General features: G+C 33.0%; 1 protein-coding gene across 4 annotated transcripts in view; it reads right to left on the bottom strand.

Moving 5' to 3' along the window:
* LOC106868486 (PDZ and LIM domain protein 7) overlaps positions 1-20945 on the bottom strand; it is a 156215-nt gene that overhangs the window by 22723 nt on the left and 112547 nt on the right. For all 4 annotated transcript variants that reach the window (XM_089355080.1, XM_089355082.1, XM_089355081.1 and 1 more), the window contains 2 exons: positions 8471-8535; positions 1910-2046 (listed from right to left, as the gene is read on the bottom strand). In XM_089355080.1, coding sequence (XP_089211206.1) covers positions 1910-2046; positions 8471-8535 — 202 coding nt within the window. The remainder of the gene's footprint in view (positions 1-1909; positions 2047-8470; positions 8536-20945) is intronic.

Here is a 20945-nt window from a genome sequence, read left to right as displayed (position 1 = left end):
TCCTTTATTATTGGCCAAAAAGAGGTTGTCACAGTTCTAGGACAGCACTCTTCACCCTATGAGATGACATCTGGTGTACCACAGGGATCTGTTCTTGGCCCCCTTCTATTTGTTGCATATATTAATGATATAGATGCCAACTTAAAGAATATGCCACAGTGCTGAAATATGCAGATGACATCAAGCTGTACCTCGAAATAAAAAGGACAGATCCTGTACACTATAGATCTTTATTGCAATCAGACCTGGACACGATCCAGCAATGGATCATGGACTGGCAACTCAAGATGGCTGTGGACAAATGTACCACCATGCATTTTAGGAGGAAAAACCCAGTGTCTATTTACTCCCTCCACAACACTAATCTCAAAAAGTCTTCTTGTGAACGTGACCTGGGCATTATTGTTGACAGCAATTTATGTTGGACAAAACACATTGCTAAAATTGCCAAGAAGGCTGAGGGTGTCTTGGCATCACTTACCAAGTCCTTTGTGAGCTGCTCTCAGGCTATCTATCTGAGGCTTTATATAGCTATGGTGTGGCCTCACCTGGAATTTGCATCTCTGGTCTGAAACCGTTCAGCGGTATGCAACCAAGAGAATACCATCCATCAGGCATTTGCTATATTCTGAAAGCCTTACTTCCCTGGGCATGGATACATCGAAACTCCTACGTCTGGCAGACACCAATAAAATTATTACCCATCTTACTAACAATAACTCTGAGCACCTTTTCAAATTCCACCTGTCTAACACCCATGGACATGTTTACAAAGTCAGAAAACAGCACAGCTCCTATGACTTTTGTAAACACTTTTTCATGCTAAGAGTTGCTGAAGTATGGAACAAACTGCCAGCATCAGTTGTTAGTTGTTGGAGCACTGCATCCTTCAAAACTTCCATGATTCCTGAGATTCGCCAACACTATACCTGATTTTCTCCCCTCCATACACACACAAGCATGTATCTGACTCGTACACTGTTCACTTTCCAGACATTTGTACATTACAGCATAGGCTTTATACGCACTTTTGACAAGTTGTAGTGCACCTGAGCACTGTATACAGTAATTTCATTATTATTATTATTTATATCCTATTTCTTCTTTTGTTAGGCTTTCAGAAAAATATAACTTATTTGAAATTCAGAAATGTACTTGTCTGGCAAGTGATTTGATCTGAGATTGTGTGTTGAAACTAAAGCAATTACACAATGAAAACCATATTAATCATTCAAAAACACAAAAACTGTTCACTTCACTCATTATTGGATGTCAAAATTTTTATTGCACGATCTGCTATCTAATCATAGTTAGCAGTGTGAGGAAAATTTTGATATGAAATAATGATCAAGTGTAGTTAACAGTTTTTATTGTTTTTCAATGGTTAACATGTGTGTTTCATACTATAATAGCGTATTTGAAATTTGAAAGAATTTTTCTAAGATGGTGTCAGTCTAGGAACTTGGTATAAATCAACAACAGAAAACTGCTCAAAGCTTGTGCTACAGAATGATGATTTGGAATATTTTGGTTCTAGTACTAGTAAAATGGGAAAGTAATGTGTAGCTTTCATAATACTTCCATGAAAATGTAGAGAACAAGTGGAAACAAATTTGTTCTGGTCATTTTGACAAAAATGCTAACTTGGTTAATTATATACAATGTTTGCATAAAATGTTATTGGATATATGCCTCCACAAGTTTATGGAGAAAAAATGTGGTGAGAGAGAGAGAGAGAAAGAGAGAGAGAGAGATAAAGAGAGAGAGAGGAGAATTACTATCATTTCTTGTTTCAAACTTATCAAATTGTAATAAATATTTCCTTTAATATATCAAATCAGGAATTTTGCAGGTAAATTGATGGAGAAAGAAAAAAAGCCTTGGGATATGGCTTGATATCACACCTTACCTTGACCACTGTCCATCAAGCCTTGTAATAATTTGAAAGACCTTGACTGCTGTGTAGAAGTGGGGCGGTCTTCCTCAGCTTCTGTATATTTGTTAAGAGAGGGCTGAAAAACTGTTGGTGGAGGTGGAAAGGTTTCCCTGTACATTGAAATATACACATAGGATAAAAACCAAGAACTGAACACACAACACAGAGTTGGAAGAGACAGAATAAGATGTGATAAGTAAATAGTTTCACATGCATTGTGAAACAAATGTAAGATCAATGAAAACAAAAATAAAACAAATTGTCAGTGGGTTTTGACATGCTCTTCAATAAATTTTGTAAATTTCATCAACTTCAAACAAATCTAATAAGAACATGACATGCTTTTATTGAGAACCATGAGAAAAACTTAAACAAATTACAAAAATAAATTTTTTTACTTTAAATGTTTTAAAAGAAAAAAACAAAAAAAGAGAAAACGGTAAATATTAAAAAATTAAATCTATAATGAATGATAGATTATAAGAACTTCAGACTAAGTAAACAAAATATTGAACATGTGAATTCTGTGCATCTTTTTCTTTAAATTTCTTTAATTTCAATTTTAAATTTCTAATCCTGTACTGAATTATGGTAAAATGATTATCTCCCTTGTAATAGCTGTAACCACATCTGGATTTCATTTCTAAAGGAACATTAAGTGAGTTATAGATGACCCAATTAAAATAACCCAATCATACATGTTTAAATTGGTTTTCAGTTATACTTTGACAATCCATAATACAAATATTGATTGTATAAAATTTTTAGAATTTGCCTCCTTAATTTTTATCATTATATCATTCTACATTAACTCTTTTGTTATCATTATTACTGTTGAAATACTCTGCTTTTGTTGCAATTAATTTTGAAAATAATGAAGAACTTAGTAAAAATAATTTTGTCATAGTTAAGCTGATGTTTGGAACATAAATTAACATGAAATTTTGATGGAAAGTTTTAATGTAGATCATTTTAAAACAGGAAGTTTCTATCATAGAACAGACAATTCTAGACATTCTTAATATATTTTCCTTGTTACCTAAGATCATCTGAATTTGTTGTTCATTTGATCTTCAAGGCTTACATCATGCTATACCTATCACGACTCCTGTTTTAGCTCTCTTCTAACTATAGTATGGAAACAGCCCACAGTGCTCACATTTCATTTCTGTGCAGTAACTGTTAGGTCTGCACCTTTGCAGAAACTCTCTCAGACTCTGATATCAGTTTGAGTAAATATGCTCTGAATAAATTATAGCGTAAGTAAGTGACTAGCAGCTTTCCTAGAGGGGACTTATTTACAGTACATTAAAGAATAAAATTCATTAAAACAAAGAATTTTGGTAGTTTGTTAAATATTGCATTCTGCACAATCCCCACTATTTCTTTTTTAACAAAACTAACATGATCACTTTTGTGTAGAACACAATATCAGAAGGATTTTTAACCCAGTTGCATCCACATCTTTTTTTTCCCTTTACTTTTCTTAAGAAAAAGAGTTTATTACTAAATTCTGGTTTGGTATGTTATTAGTTTAAAAATATCAATGTTTTCAAAATAACAATGACATGTAAATGAGATGAAAGCATGCTGAATATTAAGATATCATGCACATATAAAAAAAGAGGTCCTTCACACATTTTGGAATTTACCTCTCCCATATTATATCAACTTCCTTCAACAATAAAAATAAAACTACCGTGGCTAATCTATAGCCATTAGAAAGAAATGTAAAAAGAAAGGAGCAAAAAGGAAGAAAATTTAGTGGAAACTTCCCGGGGTAAGTCTTGCCTGTCTGTCATTCTATCTATCTATAATATGGGAGTTTAGTTCACTGGTAATCTAAACCAATAGGTGGATAAGTGTTATAACAAATTATCTGGGTTCCAAGCTCGTAATTGAGACGAGAGCTATGGATCCATTTTAGGCTTCCGATTTAGCAGATATATATAAATACATACATGTCTCTCTGTCTCTCTCTCTCTCTCTCTCTCTCTCTCTCTCTATATATATATATATATATATATATATATACACACACATATATATATCTCTCGCTATATATATATATACACACACACACACATATATATATATATATATATATATATATACACACATACATATATATATACATACATATATTCGCCATGATAGATCGCTAGCCACTACACATTCTTTATTTTCTCTCCTTGTTTCTTTCTGTGGAAGTGCGTAGGCTCGAAATGTTAAAGACTTTTTCACTTCCTGAGCGTTAAACTAATACATCTGTTTGTTGTCTACACCACCTGTCTTCGTCTTTTGTTTTTTTGTGAATTCCCCTCTACACATATACACACATATATATATATACATACATATATATATATATACATATCTATACATCTCTCTCTCTCCCCCTCCCCCCCTCTCTCTCTCTATATATATACTTCTATTTATCTATATATGTACACATTCACTTGCTATTTTCCAAACATTTAATGTACTTAGCTTAGTTTTTTCGGGCCTACCAATTTTGAGCAATCTCAATTGTAACAGGTCAAAACAGTATCGTAATTTGAAGCTTGACTGATGAATAGAGGGCCCTGAATGATCCATCCTGGATTTACCTGTCCGTATGTTTTTATTGTTATCTGTTACGTTCTTATTTCGTTTTATACATACATATATATAAGAATGGTGGTACTAGGAGAAGGTAAGGTTATAAATAGTATTGTATAAATATTGGGTTAAAAAGCCCTTTGGAAGGAAAAACTAATAACATGATGAAATTAAGTATTAAATAGAAAGGTATTTTATGCATACTATGTACGCATATATATTATATATATATATATATATATATATACATACATACACACACACACACACACACACACATGGTTTATCATGGCATGGGCTACTGCAGAATCAACAGAAATAGCTCTAATTAACTACTTTAGATGATGAATTCTTGATGAATTCTACAATGCAGAATAAATCAATGATCATTACAGTGTCACATAACTTGATCTGCCCTGAGGCTTTGGTATCCTGTATCTACAAATATAGATGATTAAGGATGGAGTACTTCAAGCCCTTATCATTAATGTTAGAAATAGCAAATAATAGGGCAGTATAATTACACATTTATTCTGTATCTAAATAATCTATCTCATCAACAAAAATGTAATAGCAATAAATCTTCAGAAACCAATTCTTTTTAAATAGTTAAAGGAAAATTTATGAAGAAAATGTTAAGGAAAAGATGTAGTCTTCTATACATAAAAGCAAAAATTGTAAATAAAAATCTAACTTTCTGTTCCCCCATTAATAATGTATAATCAAAAGCCAAATTATTTCAAATGTTCAGTTATTTCAAAACCTGCTCTGCCCCACACCAATCTCTTTCAAAAGCAATATGATCACAACTGTCCTGTTCAATTATATTTTGCAGTAGGTTTAGTATTATAATTCTAACACTTTTTCTAAAAATCATATTAAACATTTTAATTTTGCAATTTTCTAACAGAATATATATTTTCAGACCCATGAAGATTATGATGGGAAATATTCTGTGAGGATTTCATTTACTTGGTTCTGCACTTTAATTATGTTATTCTTTATCATCTATAGCTGTCACCCATGAACAAGTCTGACTCAGTAACATGTACCATGCTTTTCCTAATTTTCTTAGGTGCCTATGTAGTCATGAGCAGACATACACTTTCTTAGCCCTCTTCCTACCCTCAGCCCAATGGAACATCCAAGATGTGAAAACTGGAAGGAGAAAGAGGGCTGCAACAGCAATTAGTTGGCACTTATTTCACCTATTTATGTCAGTAGACTGGAGCAATGTGAAATGAAGGATCTTGTTCAAGGACACAATGCACCACTCTCTCAAGGAACCAAACCCATAATCGTAAGATTGTGAATTGAACCCTCTAACCATTAAGCCAGATGATAAAAAGAAACTTATCCTATATACCTTGCCAGTATTGGCATTATGATTTTGCAATGGCTTTTCCTTCTGCTACATATTGTAGCAATTATTATCATTTGATTTTAATATAATGCCATCTTCTTAGAAACACTGTATTTGATATTTTCTTCTGTCTGAATGGATAGAATATTGGACTACTAGTACCACTCATCCAACAGTTATAAAGTCATATCTCATTGTAGGTTTGTAGTTTATCTAAGCCTAAACAGTTTTTAGATTGTTTCAGTTGACTATTGTCCAGTTTGAGGGGAGAGGCTGTCCTTTCAGATGTTTAATTCTACAGAAACAGGGATTAAAGTAGGAATTATTAATGTTTTGGACAAAAGATTGATTTTAAAATGCTTAAGTTAAAAAATATATGGAAAATTAAATTTGTAAGCTACTGACTAAAAGAAACAATATTCAATCAATATAGCCATGTTGGTTATTGATATAAGTAGTAGAGAGAGAGATATTTGAGGGAAATAAGGCAATCATCTTTGCAAGTCAATCAACTGCATAGAAGTTTCTCTAACAGAAAGCTAAATTTAATTCCTTGTAATTTAAAATATATCTGTAAATAACTACAACAGTATCATAAAAGAAACTATGGAAGTAAAAGGAATGAAAGGTTATGTTTAAAGTTATTCTATATAACATGCCATAGAATATATATTTTTAATTAAAAAAATATCTTATTAGCTACTTTGAAATAAAAATGTTAATTTTGTTTTTCTAAAGAAATTAATTTTAATTTAACTAAGTTATTGCCAACTACAGTACTGAAATGCATATCAAAGAATTTTGGAAGTCACATGTAGAGAAAATGAGAGTAAAAGTCAAAAGAAATACATTTAAATTTAAGCAATATAAAACATTTTGTTTCTCATTTAAAATAACAATAAAGATATACTACTGATTCATAATAAAGTATAGTAGCTTAATATTGAAATATATAGATGACAGTGTTACTTATAAGTTTCAACAGACGTGTGTATGTCCGTCTCTAAGAGGGTGCACAGGATGGTATTGCCCCATCACTATTCAATGGTGCACCCTCAGATTTATTCCACTTTAGTAACTGCAGTTTAACATTATTACAAATTAGTGCCTACCCAGAATATTCTGAAGCACCCCCAGGCACTAAAGTCTAGCAACAGGCTTGTGTATGTGTACAGTAAACAATTATTGTCAAGCCAATAAGGTATATGATATAATAAATCTGTTGTGCTTTAATAATGTCTCAAAAGTATCTTATTTTTTTTAATGCTACCAGAATGTTAAAATTTTGAATAAATATTTATTTTGTTTTCTTTATATGACATGAATACATTGGTTCATGTTATGGGTGCCAATTTTCCTGTACAGATTATATAATCACAGATAAGTGTTGTACAGATTTCTTACATATAAAAAAAAAACTATTCCTGAAAATTTAATCAACCTTATAAACTATATATCATTTATATTAGTTCTTAGATTGAATTTATAAAAAAATTGTTAATTTAAAATGGACTGAGCCTTTATCATTTCTCTTAGACTTCATGGCTGATTAGTGAGAACTTAAGTTTCAAGTTAAATGTCTATAGTAGATCAATGAATCTACTCAATCATATTTTATTATGACATATTCAGAATGGACATGATGTAAACTACAATCAGAAATACCACTAGAGTGTTAGAATGAATTTCTTCCTCAAACAATATCACTAAAAATGCATATATATAACCTTTCATTTATGTCAGCTCACTATTATATATGTAAGCATAATTTCATGCATAAAATATGAATGTCTTTCAATTAAACTTAAGATCACATACTTTTGGGGATATAATACAATTCTATATAATATATCCAACTATGGAGTCAACTTCACCATATTACTCATATTGATTTATCTTGGAAGGATGAAAATAAAGTTGATGCTAGTAAGATTTCAACTGAAAACCTAGAGCAATGGAATTACATATGTAATATATTTAATCAGATGTATGACTCTTTCTGCTAACTTAAAGCAATTGATATAAAAAATATAGAATAGTCACTGAAAATGGCCCTAAGAATAGAAACATATTCTTAGTTAATAACATTCAGAAAACATATAAGAGTTTATTTTGGAAAGGTAGAAAAATGATGTATATTCAAAATAATGAAGAAAGGAATTAATATTGGTTCCTCTCAAGAAAGGGTTTAATCTATAAACATTAACTTACACCCTTGAAAAAAAAAACAAAAAAACAGACAGTAAAATCTGATACTTTCAAAATCTTTCTAAATGATAAGATAATCTAGAATAATTATCCATCCAATGGTGAAAATTCTTATCTTATTTCATTGTTAGAATTTTCCATTTGTTTAAGCTTTGATTTTCTTTTGTACCTTCTCCCATTAATCAATCAAATATTAAAAAAAAAATCTTAATATACTTAATCCAGTTAGCAACATTGAAAAAGGTTGATATATATAAACATAATTCTGCAGAGCTAAAAAACCCAGATATTCTACTGAAGAAGGAAGTTAAGTTGATGGACATAGGCAATTCCTGATGATTTTGGAAAAATGAAATACTTACCCACTTCCATGAGAAAATCCAGAGTGTTGGCCTGCTGGAAATGGCCGGGCGACAGCATTGAAGTTCTAGATGAGGTAAAAGAAGAAAAAATAGAAATTAAATACTGATTACTGTATAAATCTTTTCATCAGAAGAGATTTAAATAATGAATATAAACAAATTGACATATTCACTTGGTACAAGAATATTGTGAACTTGTATTACTGGTAACAAATTGGAACAGCTATCAATAATATTTAACCAACAACCATTACCTTACTAATCCCACTTGAATGAATATATACAAATTGATACATTCACTTGGTACAAGAATATTGTGAACTTGTATTATTGGTAACAAATTGGAACAGCTATCAATAATATTTAACCAACAACCATTACCTTACTAATCCCACTTGAATGAATATATACAAATTGATACATTCACTTGGTACAAGAATATTGTGAACTTGTATTATTGGTAACAAATTGGAACAGCTATCAATAATATTTAACCAACAACCATTACCTTTAATACCAATCCCACTTGAGACCACAGTGGATTCTATGGTTCAAACTTTCTGTTTGAAAGTTATCTAAGCAAGAAAAAAAAAGAAGAAAGACCTCTATCAAAATTTTATGTTAATTTATGTTCCAAACTAGCTCAATAGGGACAAAGTTATTTTACTAATTCTTCATTAGTTTCAAAATTACTTGAAACAGTATATTTCAACAGAATTTAAATTTTATGTTTATTCAGATGTTTCATGGTCACATGGTTTAGTATTAGACTTCTGTTATAATTCCATTCACATCTCAGAAATTTATAGGAATATCAGCACCAATGAATCTTAGTGTATGTTATAGTTCATGATTTGTTTTATATATTTGAGTATGGGTTCTGATACAAAAAAAAAAAAGCCAAGTCATCTGCTAATGAGAATGGCTTTATAACATGTACCATGCTGTCACTAATTGTTTTAGGTGGGTGTGTAGCCATGAGAAGATACAGATACCCTTTTGATTTTCTCATTCTTTGACCTAACATCACATCTAGTGTGTGTGTGTGAGAGAGAGAGAGAGAGAGAGAGAGAGAGAGAGAGAGAGAGAAGAGAGAGAGAGAGAGAGAGAGCAATCACTGGAGTAATGTCAAAGAAAGTGCCTTGCTGAAGGATACAACATGAGGCTGCTTGTTCCAAGAATTGAACTCACAACATCATGACCACTAGGTCATATGCCTTCACTAGCTTCTCATATAGATTAGCTGGAGCTGTAATATTTTTAGTGCAGGATAGCTGTGAGAAGAGCCTAGAATGTAATTACTGTTAAAACACAAGGAGAACAAAAAAATGTTACCAACAAGTACCCAAAACTTATACCTTATTCACAGTTTCCAAACACTCTGTACCACTAAGCCAATATATACACAAACAAGTTGCATGAGTGATTTCAACAGTGACACACTTGTGCACACACATAGATACACATACACACAAATGAAAGGCAATGTATGTGTGTGTGTTTGCTGTTCACTGACAAAAATTGTGCTGCATTACTTTTGTGAAGTTTTGTCAGTGAACAGATCGTGGTTTCAAAGCGAAGAAAATATTTTGACACAAATGAAATTTAATGTTGAAGTGAAACTCGTACTACTTAAATATAGAGGTCCCTCAATGGTACTACTTAAATACAGATGTTACATACACAACATTTTAAATGTATGCTGTGTAAATGTAACTAACCCTAAAACTAGCTCTAACCTTAACCCTAAAACTAACCCTAACCGTAACCCTAAAAACTAACCCTCCCTTTCATATCGTTACGTAGATGCATCGGGACCTCTGTATATAAGTAGGGTCATGAAACTAACGGTTTCTGTGTTCTTGAATGGCTTACAAACATCTATTCTGCAATTGTTTTTGTTTCAGTACACAATCTCAGATCAAGTCACTTGCTATGCAAGTACATCTCCGTAATTTTTAAAAATCATTGTGGATAAATTGCAGCAACGACCTCCTCAGGCTCTCCAATATTTTAATTTCTAAACAGAAACAACTGGGGGCAGGGAGTGAGGTTGGAAAAAATTCATAATTTCTCAAATTTTCTTTTTTATAGCATATAAATGTATTTATGGGGAAAACATATTGAAAAACATTAATACATGCGAGAGTGATAAAGAAACAGGGAGGGTTGTCTTTGGATATGCTAGAAACAACAGCCACTCACTTTTCCCTCTGGAAATATTAACAATTTTAAAAAACTTTTTTACCGAAAATGCTCTTCCCATGGTTTTGAAGAGCAAAATAAATTGGCCAAAATAAGTCTGGAGTGGGATGATGAGGGAGGGGGTGTAAAAAAAAAAGAGTTTACAAAATATTTTTCATACAAAGATGCCCCCCCCCCCATCATTTCGAAGGCTGTGGTTTAAAAAAAAATGAGGAAAATCCCTAACAAAATTTTCCCCACAAATTTCTTTATAATCGTATCCATGCCGTTTGAAAAGGATTTGTATAAATTTTCTTTAAAAGATACCCATCTTCCTGAAAGTTATGAGGGAATAAGTCAGATCATGTGAATTTTCCAAAACTCTTCTCTCCACCCTGTCAGAAAAATTCTTTCTCATAAATCCCTATATACCCTGAAGCCACAACATCTAAGTGGTATTTGTAGAAAATTTTGTTGAAACATATCCATTTTTCTGGATGTCATGAGGCAACAAAATTATACATATACATCTGTAGTAATGCCCTTCTATTTATATGATTTTTTCATTTCATGTTTATTTCATTCATTGTTTGCAATGTTCTCCCCCCCCCCCTCTCTCTCTCTCTCACACACACACACACATACTGCAAAGCTTACAGAAAGGCTGCTGAATTGAAATCTCTTTGTTGCTCTGAGGGGAAGGTAAAAACTTGACAAACTGCTCTTCCCTCTGTTGTTGGACTACCACGAGGCTTGTTTAAAAAAGAGAGATTATGACTGTGATACAATAATGAAAGCAATTCTTACTAAGCAAGTGAACACTATTATACAAAGAAATAATTAGACGTAAAATATAAAAATTATTAGAATTGGAAATCAAATGTAAAAATATTATCAAGGGGCTAGCAGAAAACTGCCTGGAGGGTGGTCTTTCTGCTAGTGTTTATAAATAATGCAGGAAATAAAAGGTGTCAAATGTATTGTCGAAAACAGCAAACAAAGGGAGTTTCTAATTGCTCACTTAATATAAGACATCAAGCAGAGTCAGCAGACATCAAGACACCCCAAATATTGTGATAGACTAATGTGTTAAAAACGAAGTGGGGGATGGATTAAAAAAAAAGATCAACTTCATTAAACAACAGGGTTAAGAGCAACACCTTTACAAATAAAAGTAAATATTGTCATTATTAACCCTTTAGTGTTCAGGTTATTCTGTCAAACATAGTGCCTATTCATTTACATTGTTTTGAGTTAATCATGCATTATCTCATATCCTTGAGATTTTGATGATGTGATTGTTTAATGTAGAATAACATTGTAGGTAGGTGTGAGAGCCTGGATTTGGTCAGTTTGAACATAAAACAAATGGAAAATTTGGATTGGATATAGCCAGTTTAAATGCTAGAGGGTTAAGGTGATATGCTTACTGAATCATTAGTGCATCAGACAAAATGCTTAGCAGCATTTCTTTTGGCTCTTTATGTACTGAGTTGAAATCCTGCAGAAGTTGACTGCTTTTCATCTGTTTTGGGGACAATAAAATAAGTGCCAGTTGAGCACTGGGGCTCATGTAATCAATTTACCACTCCCATAAACTTGCTAGCCTTGTGTCAAAAATAGAAATTATCATTATTTTTTACTTTATACTTCATGCAATATCTTCTGTGATATGACAGTGCTTAATATGGTGTTAATTTTAAAAATAATGCATAATGATTGATATTCATATTTAATTGCTTAATATAATTTAAATCTAATTTTTTATTTACAGTATAAAGAGCGCTATATATTTATAGATTTTTGGCCAACATTTACAAATTAATCATCTAATTTTCTAAACTTATTATGTTTAAATTTAGAATAAGTCATTAAAAACTTTCACTATTCAAATACAGGAATTAAGAGAAAAGGTGTTAGATAAATAACTAAGTGCAAGTACTATGGATTTTAAAATTTCTCCCCAAAAATATATTGCTAAACTTAAATTTTCCAAGAAATCCTAATACAGTCTAACAGATCTTATAAAGTTATCATCAGCAACATCAGTATTTTAACATCCAGGTTTTCATGCTTACATGGGTCAGACAAAATTCATGGAAGCATATTTTCTATGGCTGGATGCTTTTCCTGTCTCCAACATCTATTTGTAAGCAAGATAACATTCCCCATAGTCCTTCAAACAGAAATAGCACAATGGCTGGACATGTTTTCGTTGAAGATTGCAAATAAGTGATACTGCTTTTATGATGGTAACAACTGTTCACAAGTAACACACAATGTCAAGACAAGAAGATACAAGTGCCCACCCATACATATATATCACCCTTTAACATCTGCTTTCCATGCTGGCATGGGTTAGATGTATATGCATACATAGATATACTATCATTTAATGTCCACTTTCCATGCTAGCATGGTTTGTGGATATGCGCGCGCGTGTGTGTGTGTGTGTGTGTGTGTGTGTGTGTGTGTGTGTGTGTGTGTGTAAAATACATAAACACAATGAGCAACTTTTCAGTTTTCACCAACCAAATCCATTCACAAGGCTTTGGTTATGCAGGGCTATTGTAAAATACATTATATGACATGCTTTCAGGTTCAGTCCCACTGCAGGGCACGTTGGTGCTGTGCAGTGCAACTGAACTTGAAACCATGTGGTTGCAAACAAACTTTTTAACCAAACACCCATCACCATTTGAAACATAATAAATTTTAAAATTCTTAAAATAAGTTAGCAAGTAAAACTTTCAAGAAAAAAATTACTTTATATCTTTTAATGAGATTGTATCTTGAGAATTTAACTGCTACCAGGTATCACATATTTTCTAATATCTGCTTCACTATCCTAAATATTTACAGAAAATATGAGGCATTGCAGTTTATGTTTAATATATTTGTTGAAAACACTAACTCATATAAACAGTGAATGTCTTATAGATAGTTAAAAATACAAGATTCTCTAGAATATGACTTGGTATTTTTGTTCCTTTTCTTTTTCTTCCTCCAATAAAGAGTATTTTTAGAAATACTTCTGCTGTCGACATCGACATATGAAAATGGTGATGTAATCCTATAGTTTGGCAGATGTAGCATGAATCAGAAGTGTTTGCAGCTAAAAAGCAGAGATCTCCTCTAAAGATGATGCTACTTCCTACAACTAGCAATGCCTAGTCACACTAATATAGCAATAACATCCTCTAGAGTTTGAGGTATTGTATTTCAGCACAACATGTGAAATAAATATGGTGGAGATCAGAGTGTATGTGTGTATATATATATATAACCCATGCTAGCATGGAAAGCAGACGTTAAACGATGATGATGATGATGATGATGATATATATATTCAAGAAATATTACTATATTACTTAAGAATTCAGTTTTCTTCACCAATAATTTTTAAAAGAAATTTCAATAATTTGATGTAAACATAAAATTCCATAAAATCTTTCATGCTACAAGCTAGTTTCAATATGGGGTCTTACAAATATAAATTCCTGATCATATTTAATCATCATTATTATAATTATGTTCTCTGTCAGGTTTCAAGCCCTTGTGTCATCATCACTACCACCATCATCCTAATCATCATCACTACCACTATTATCGTGATTATCATCACTACCACTATTATCATGATTATATCATTACAACCACTACTACAATCACCATCAACATCATTATTAAGATTATCATCATCATCATTTGGTAGATTGGCAGAATTGTTTCCTGTTGGACAAAATGCCTTGCAGTATTTGCTGCAGTTTCTTACTTTCTGAATTTGAATCCCACTGAGATAAATTTTGCATTTTATCCCTATGAAGTCGATAAAATACCATTTAAATACTAGAGCTAACGGTATCAACCAAACCCTCCCCTTAAATTTCTGGATGCCTTACAATATTTACTTTTGTCCTAATATGTTCTGAGTTCAAATCCTGCCAGGACTGACTTAAGTTTTCTCTCCTCTTGGACCAAATAAATACAATGAATGTACAGAACTGATGTAATGTGCCTTTCCCTAATGAATTTGTAATTTTTAAGAAATCATTACATCTGTTGCTCTAGTAGCAAATATAAGCAACATTTAATTGTAGGTGTTGCTTTTAAGTACAATAATTGACTGGCTAACCCTTTTGTTACCATATTTCTTCTAAAATATAGTCTCTGTCTCAATTAATTTTGAAAATAATGAAGAATTTAGATAAAATGTCATTATCAAATTGGTCTTTGGAGTATAAATTAACATGAAAGTATGAAAGTTCTAATTTAGATCACTCTAGAAAATCAAGTTTGTATCATAGAGCTAAAGGCAGTCTTGGGCAGGTTCATATCAAAAGGGTTAAGGATATCAGACTTGCTCACCCTCCAACAAATCTGGGTGTTTCCTATTTTAGCTAACATAAATTAAACACTTGTATTTCTAATGGCGAGAAGAATAAGTGAGTGTTACTCAGGTGGGGTAAATAGCACAAAATAGTTTCATTTGATGTACCAATTTACCAGTAATTTTTCACCAATGTGTATTATAACTTTTATTGATATACACACACTAGATGTTTTGGCAACTGACTGTCTGGCACTTCCTTAGATGCAGATAAATTATCAGAGGGGATCTTGAAGTTCCCATAGCTGTCACTCTAATTAATTGTGCGACTACAAGTGGTATTATGCATACTGTGTATTTACATGCATTATGTACACTGCACTTGTTAGTGACAATAACAGAATTGAGAAATCCTCTGTTTATTGAGCATAAAATTATTCTTAGCTATGGCTTTTATAGGTAGGAAAACTGAGAGTGTCAGTGCAAGTATTAAATGTAAACACAAATCTACATGGATCCTAAGTATATTAGAACTGTTGAAAAAAGAGAGAAAAAAAAAAGACCATCAATTTGGCATGTAAAACTGTGTGATGTTAAACCAATACCATCATATAAGATGGATGTCAAAAATCATGATATATATATATATAATCATCATCAATAATTAATAGTGTATAATCAGTAGGTTAGAAGTATGTTGAATCATTATGTTACCACAGATGGTTCAGCAAAACAGTTAATTCACCAAGGCTTTGGAACCAAGGATACCAGGTAAATAACTTTTGCAATGGAATATATGTGGCTAGTGCTGGTGACATGTGGAAGGCACCCGTGCCAGTGACACATATAAAGGGCACCCGTGCCAGTGACACGTATAAAAGGCATCTGTGCCAGTGACAAGTACTAATGACATGTAAAAGACACCCAGTACACTCAGTGGAGTGGTTGGTATTAGGAAAGGCATCCAGCCATAGAAATCAAACCAAAACAGATTGGAATTTGGTGTGGCTCTCCAGCTCACCAGTCCTAGTCAAACATTTTAACCCATGTTAAATGATGATGATGATCATCATTGTCATGTATGTGAAGGCATACTTGAGTACAGTATTTCACACTCTTTCTCCCCCCAACTGTTCTGAGGAGTTTAGGTCTGGCATATAAAATGACCAGCAAAAGCATAGTACAATCTACCATGTCATGTTCACTTACAAGTGAACAGCTAAGCATATATCTATCATGCTGACTGAAGGTGCGTGACATGGTGGTTCGGGTATTTAGCTCACAAATGTAAGGTTGTGAGTTCAATTCCAAACAGCACTGTGTCCTTTGAGCAAGAGACTTTATTTCATGTTGCTCCACTCCTCTTAGCTGGTAAAAATGAATTGCATCTGTAATGCAAAGGGCTAGCCTTGTCACATTCAATGTCATGCAGAATCTCCCTGAAAGCTATGTAAAGAGTACACATGTCCATGGAGTTCTCAGTCACTTGCATGTTAATTTCATGAGCAGGCTGTTTGGCTGACTGGATCAATTGAAACCTTGTCACCATAACCAATGGAGTGCTAGTATGACTGTACTAATAGTTCTAGACTATTGGTAATTTGTAGTTTGAAAAAGGGGAAAATCTAGACTGTATGATGCAAGCTTGACAATATAAACAACTATGTAGTCACAGTAAAAGATTACAAGAGTTAGTAAAATGAGTAATGTAATATGTTGTCTGTGTTATTGAAAGAGATTAATGTCTTAGATTCTCCATTGCTAAAGTTATTTATCTGATAATTCTAAGTTATTTTAAAAATTTCATTCATCATCATAATTATCATCATTTAATGTGTCAATATGATTTCTAAGGCTGAATGCTTTTCCTAAACACCAATCACTTTACAGAGAGTACTGGGTGCTTTTTTTTTCGTGACACTGGCACAATATATGCAAAACAGGGTGTAAGAGAAAAACCTTGCAGAGTTTTTTTTTAATTTTAGGCAGGTGGTAATGGTGACTTCATCTAGCTAATGTTTTACCATGTTTTTTCAGTTACCATCATGGTTTAGATTGGTACACACCATGCATTTGCTGTTAAGATGTTTACCAAAAAAGGGTAAATGAGAGGGAGTGCTTTTTGCTGTACCCTGTGTATACATAATATATATATGTGTAGTGTGTGATTATCTGAATTAGAAATTTAAATCTAAATGAGTTTTGGAATTATTAGTTTGGTAAATGTGGTATTGAAGTATATGTAATAAACCTGACAGAAGGATAGCATTGCAACTATGATACTGTATAAGTGAGATTAGGGCTCAAAGTAAACCAATGAAATATTTAGGAACCAACCCATTATTTCAGCACTCAAGATATCCAGATTTAATATCCCTAGTGTGAGATGTGTTGTATTCACCTGTGACTATTTCTACATCTTTAGTTGTAATGTCAAAAGATATAATATCAAAAGATATAAAATGTGAAGTCTAAATTGTGAAGATTTTAATAGGCATGTTGAATAGAATATAGCCACAATATTGAGCAAAGGTAGATATAGGCAGTACACTCAGTGGAGTGGTTGGTATTAGGAAAGGCATCCAGCCATAGAAATCAAACCAAAACAGATTGGAATTTGGTGTGGCTCTCCAGCTCACCAGTCCTAGTCAAACATTTTAACCCATGTTAAAGAGATAGGTAGATTTTAACCCATGTTAGAGAGATAGGTAGATAGATTGATAGATAGGTGAGCTTTCTTGTTGGCTTCATGTTCCTGTGGTCTCCATCTGAATGACATTAGGGAAATCTGTTGAGAAGATATTTGGTTGCTGTGTTGAGCAAGTCAAGAAACTATGTAGCAAATTCCTTCTTGGCTCTCATTTTAATGAAAGTAGAAGACTATCATCAACTGTAGTCATTGTATTATGAAAGTTAACATTGTTAAACATTAGCTCCCATTATGTATACTGTAACCATGTTGGTGTACTGGTGGAATTGTTAGCTGTAGCAGAACCCACCAATTTAAGCTACGCAAGCTAAAAATGATAGCAATGATATTTGATGCGGTAGATTATCAAGACTGTATTACAGAAAATACCTTTTCTCTTTGGAGTTTAATAAACTACCTCTTCACACAACAACTATTAACCTTTGTTAGAGTGCAAATATGACCTGCTCTACAAATTCTTCACATATCTGATATGGTGCACCCACACATGCACATTCTGTACACAACATCTCTCTCTAAAATGTCTGCTTGGGGTGAGGGTAGCTATACTAATACACTTTAATTATTGACCCCTGCCGTCTCTTCTGATATAATAATCTTATCTCTCTGAATATGCTATGCTACTTCTTACCAAAATTCTCTTGAAGCATTCACCTCTCTTTTCCCTATCACTACTACTATAATAAGACCTACCAACATCCCCTCCCATCCTTTTCTGGCACACCCCCTCTTTCCTTATATTCTCCTCATAGCTAATCAAGAATGGCCAGTAACAGATGTACCATAAAAAAAAATTCTCAGAGAAAGATAGACAATAATAACCCTTTTAAAACCAATCTGCCTTAGATCACCACTGGTTCTATGATACAAACTTCCTGTTTTAAAGTAATCAAAATTAAAACACTTTCCATCAAAATTTGATGTTAATTTATATTCTAAATATCAGTTCCATAGTGACAAAATTTTCATCATCATCATTTAATGTCAATTTCGTGCTGGCTTGGGTTGGGTTCCAATATCTCTTTTTGACATGGTTACTTTTGCTAATGCCAACCACATTACAGAGTGTACTGGGTACCTTTTTGTTTGCACCACCAATAATGATATCATGTAGCTTGCAAAACTAAGACTCCCATCTGGTGAGTGGGATGACAGTAGAATGAAAGATGGTTTTGTACCAGGTGCTGAGAAGCTAAAGTAAGATAGATGGATAGGTACAGGTATCTTGCTGTAGAGATACATGGCCACCCGAACTTGAAATGGAGAAAGGCTGGTGGAAATGAGGTATCAGGGTGTACCCTCAATGTATAAGAATGCGGATAGGGAGAAAATAAAAGCAAAGAATTCAGGTTGCATAGGTAGGCAGATTCAGAAGAACATGAAAGGATGACAATAGAAGCCAGAAAAAATGGTGCAACATCTAGACAACAAACTTGTGGTCTTGTCCTCCATCATTTAATGTGGATTTGCCACACTGGTATGTGTTGTTCGGTTCAATAAAATCCAATGAACCAAAGGACTGCATCGAACTCCAGTGTCTACTTTAGCATGATTTCTACAGCTGGATGTCCTTTCTAATGCCAACCACTTTACAGAATATACTGAATGCTTTTTCATGACACTATCACTAATAAGGTTACCAAGTAACTTGGAAGACAAAGAAAAAGACCCCTCAAGTGAGTGAGGTTCTATTAGAGAGAGGTGGCTTCATGCCAGTGTTGAGAGGTTAAAATATTATAGAGGAACAGGCTGGGAGGAAGACAAAGATGTGAGAAGGTGTCAGAGTATACACTCAGTATATAGAAAGGTGAATAAGTTCATAAGAGTGTGAAAGGAGAGTGGTAGACGGTTAGAGAGGGGGTAGAGGTGTCCCATATAAAAAATACTTTTTAAATGTTGCTAATAACAAAGAAAATGTATTTTTCCCATTATTCCATTCTAATATCCATGAGATAATTCACATATACAGCTGGATCCCCTTTCTATAGTTCAATCCATGATGAAATGACAGTAGTAGTAGCTGTTTAACCCCAAATCTGCTGACTGAGAAGATCTATGATTAAAAGCATTCCAACAATGACCAATCCATTGTTTCTAAGATATCACATATCAAATACATTGCTGAGTGTTGTCCAAGACTTCATAATTTTTTAAAATGGCAGGATGTATGGCTTAAGGGGAATTTGGCAGCTGCTATTTCTAGCAGGTAAAGCAACCATGTAGTAATGGTGGTGCTAGTATAGTAGTAGTATTTGCCAGTCAGGGAGGTTGAGAGAAGAAATGTTATGTGTATTGCCTAGAAGCACAGCTCCACCACAGTATAGTAGTAGTTGTAAAGTTTGAACTCATGACCAACATTTTCATCATCTTAACACCAAACTGAGCCATGGTGCTCACGTAATTCTTGAGATAATTAACTAACACCTACAAAAATGGAGGACTGAAGAATGAGAAGGAAACCAAAAGACAATATTTCTTCAAAAGAATATAATATAAAAGCTTATAACATAACAGTACTGAGCCAATAAATTAACTGTGTTCTTTTGTAACGAATTTCTGAAGGAGAATCCTATCAGGAGTGCTATCATATAAATAACCTTTTCCTCAATCACAATGCAATAGTAATAAATAAGTAAAGCTTATACCACTTATCTTAGCTGATAGCAATTTGATATGGTTTAACAAAGGACAGAGCATTCTATAAATAAAAGATGAACTTAAGCAGTTGAGGTTTTGTGGATACATCAGAGGGCATAAGAGGTTGGTTGTGTTGTTATAAAACATGTGAAAGGGCATATGTATGAATGTAATAAGTATGTAACAAGGAGAAAATGATTCTTGTAAAGGACAAGGGGCTAAGAAAGTGCTTAAAAACATAAGCTCTCATTGAAAATGCTACAAGAGGAAGACAGAATTTGAAAAGAAAAAAAAAATGTATTCGGTATTTTGGTTTTAAACAAATCATAATTGAGTAATTTTAAGTGGAGTTTTAAGTGTAAATGACACCTAATGGGCTAACCCTTTAGTATTCACATTATTCAGTCAAATGTAATGCTTATCATCCACTTTGTTTTAAATTAATCAAGTATTATTCTTTTACTTGTTTCAGTCATTTGACTGTGGCCATGCTGGAGCACCGCCTTTAGTTGAGCAAATCGACCCCAGGACATATTCTTTGGAAGCCTAGTACTTATTCTATCGGACTCTTTTGCCGAACCGCTAAGTTACAGGGACGTAAACACACCAGCATC

Source organism: Octopus bimaculoides, chromosome 7 (genome assembly GCF_046866305.1).
Source record: "Octopus bimaculoides isolate indiv1 chromosome 7, ASM4686630v1, whole genome shotgun sequence".
NCBI lineage: Eukaryota > Metazoa > Mollusca > Cephalopoda > Octopoda > Octopodidae > Octopus > Octopus bimaculoides.
The sequence above is the reverse complement of the archived record's forward strand: the minus strand, read 5'-3'. Positions and strand labels throughout refer to the sequence as shown.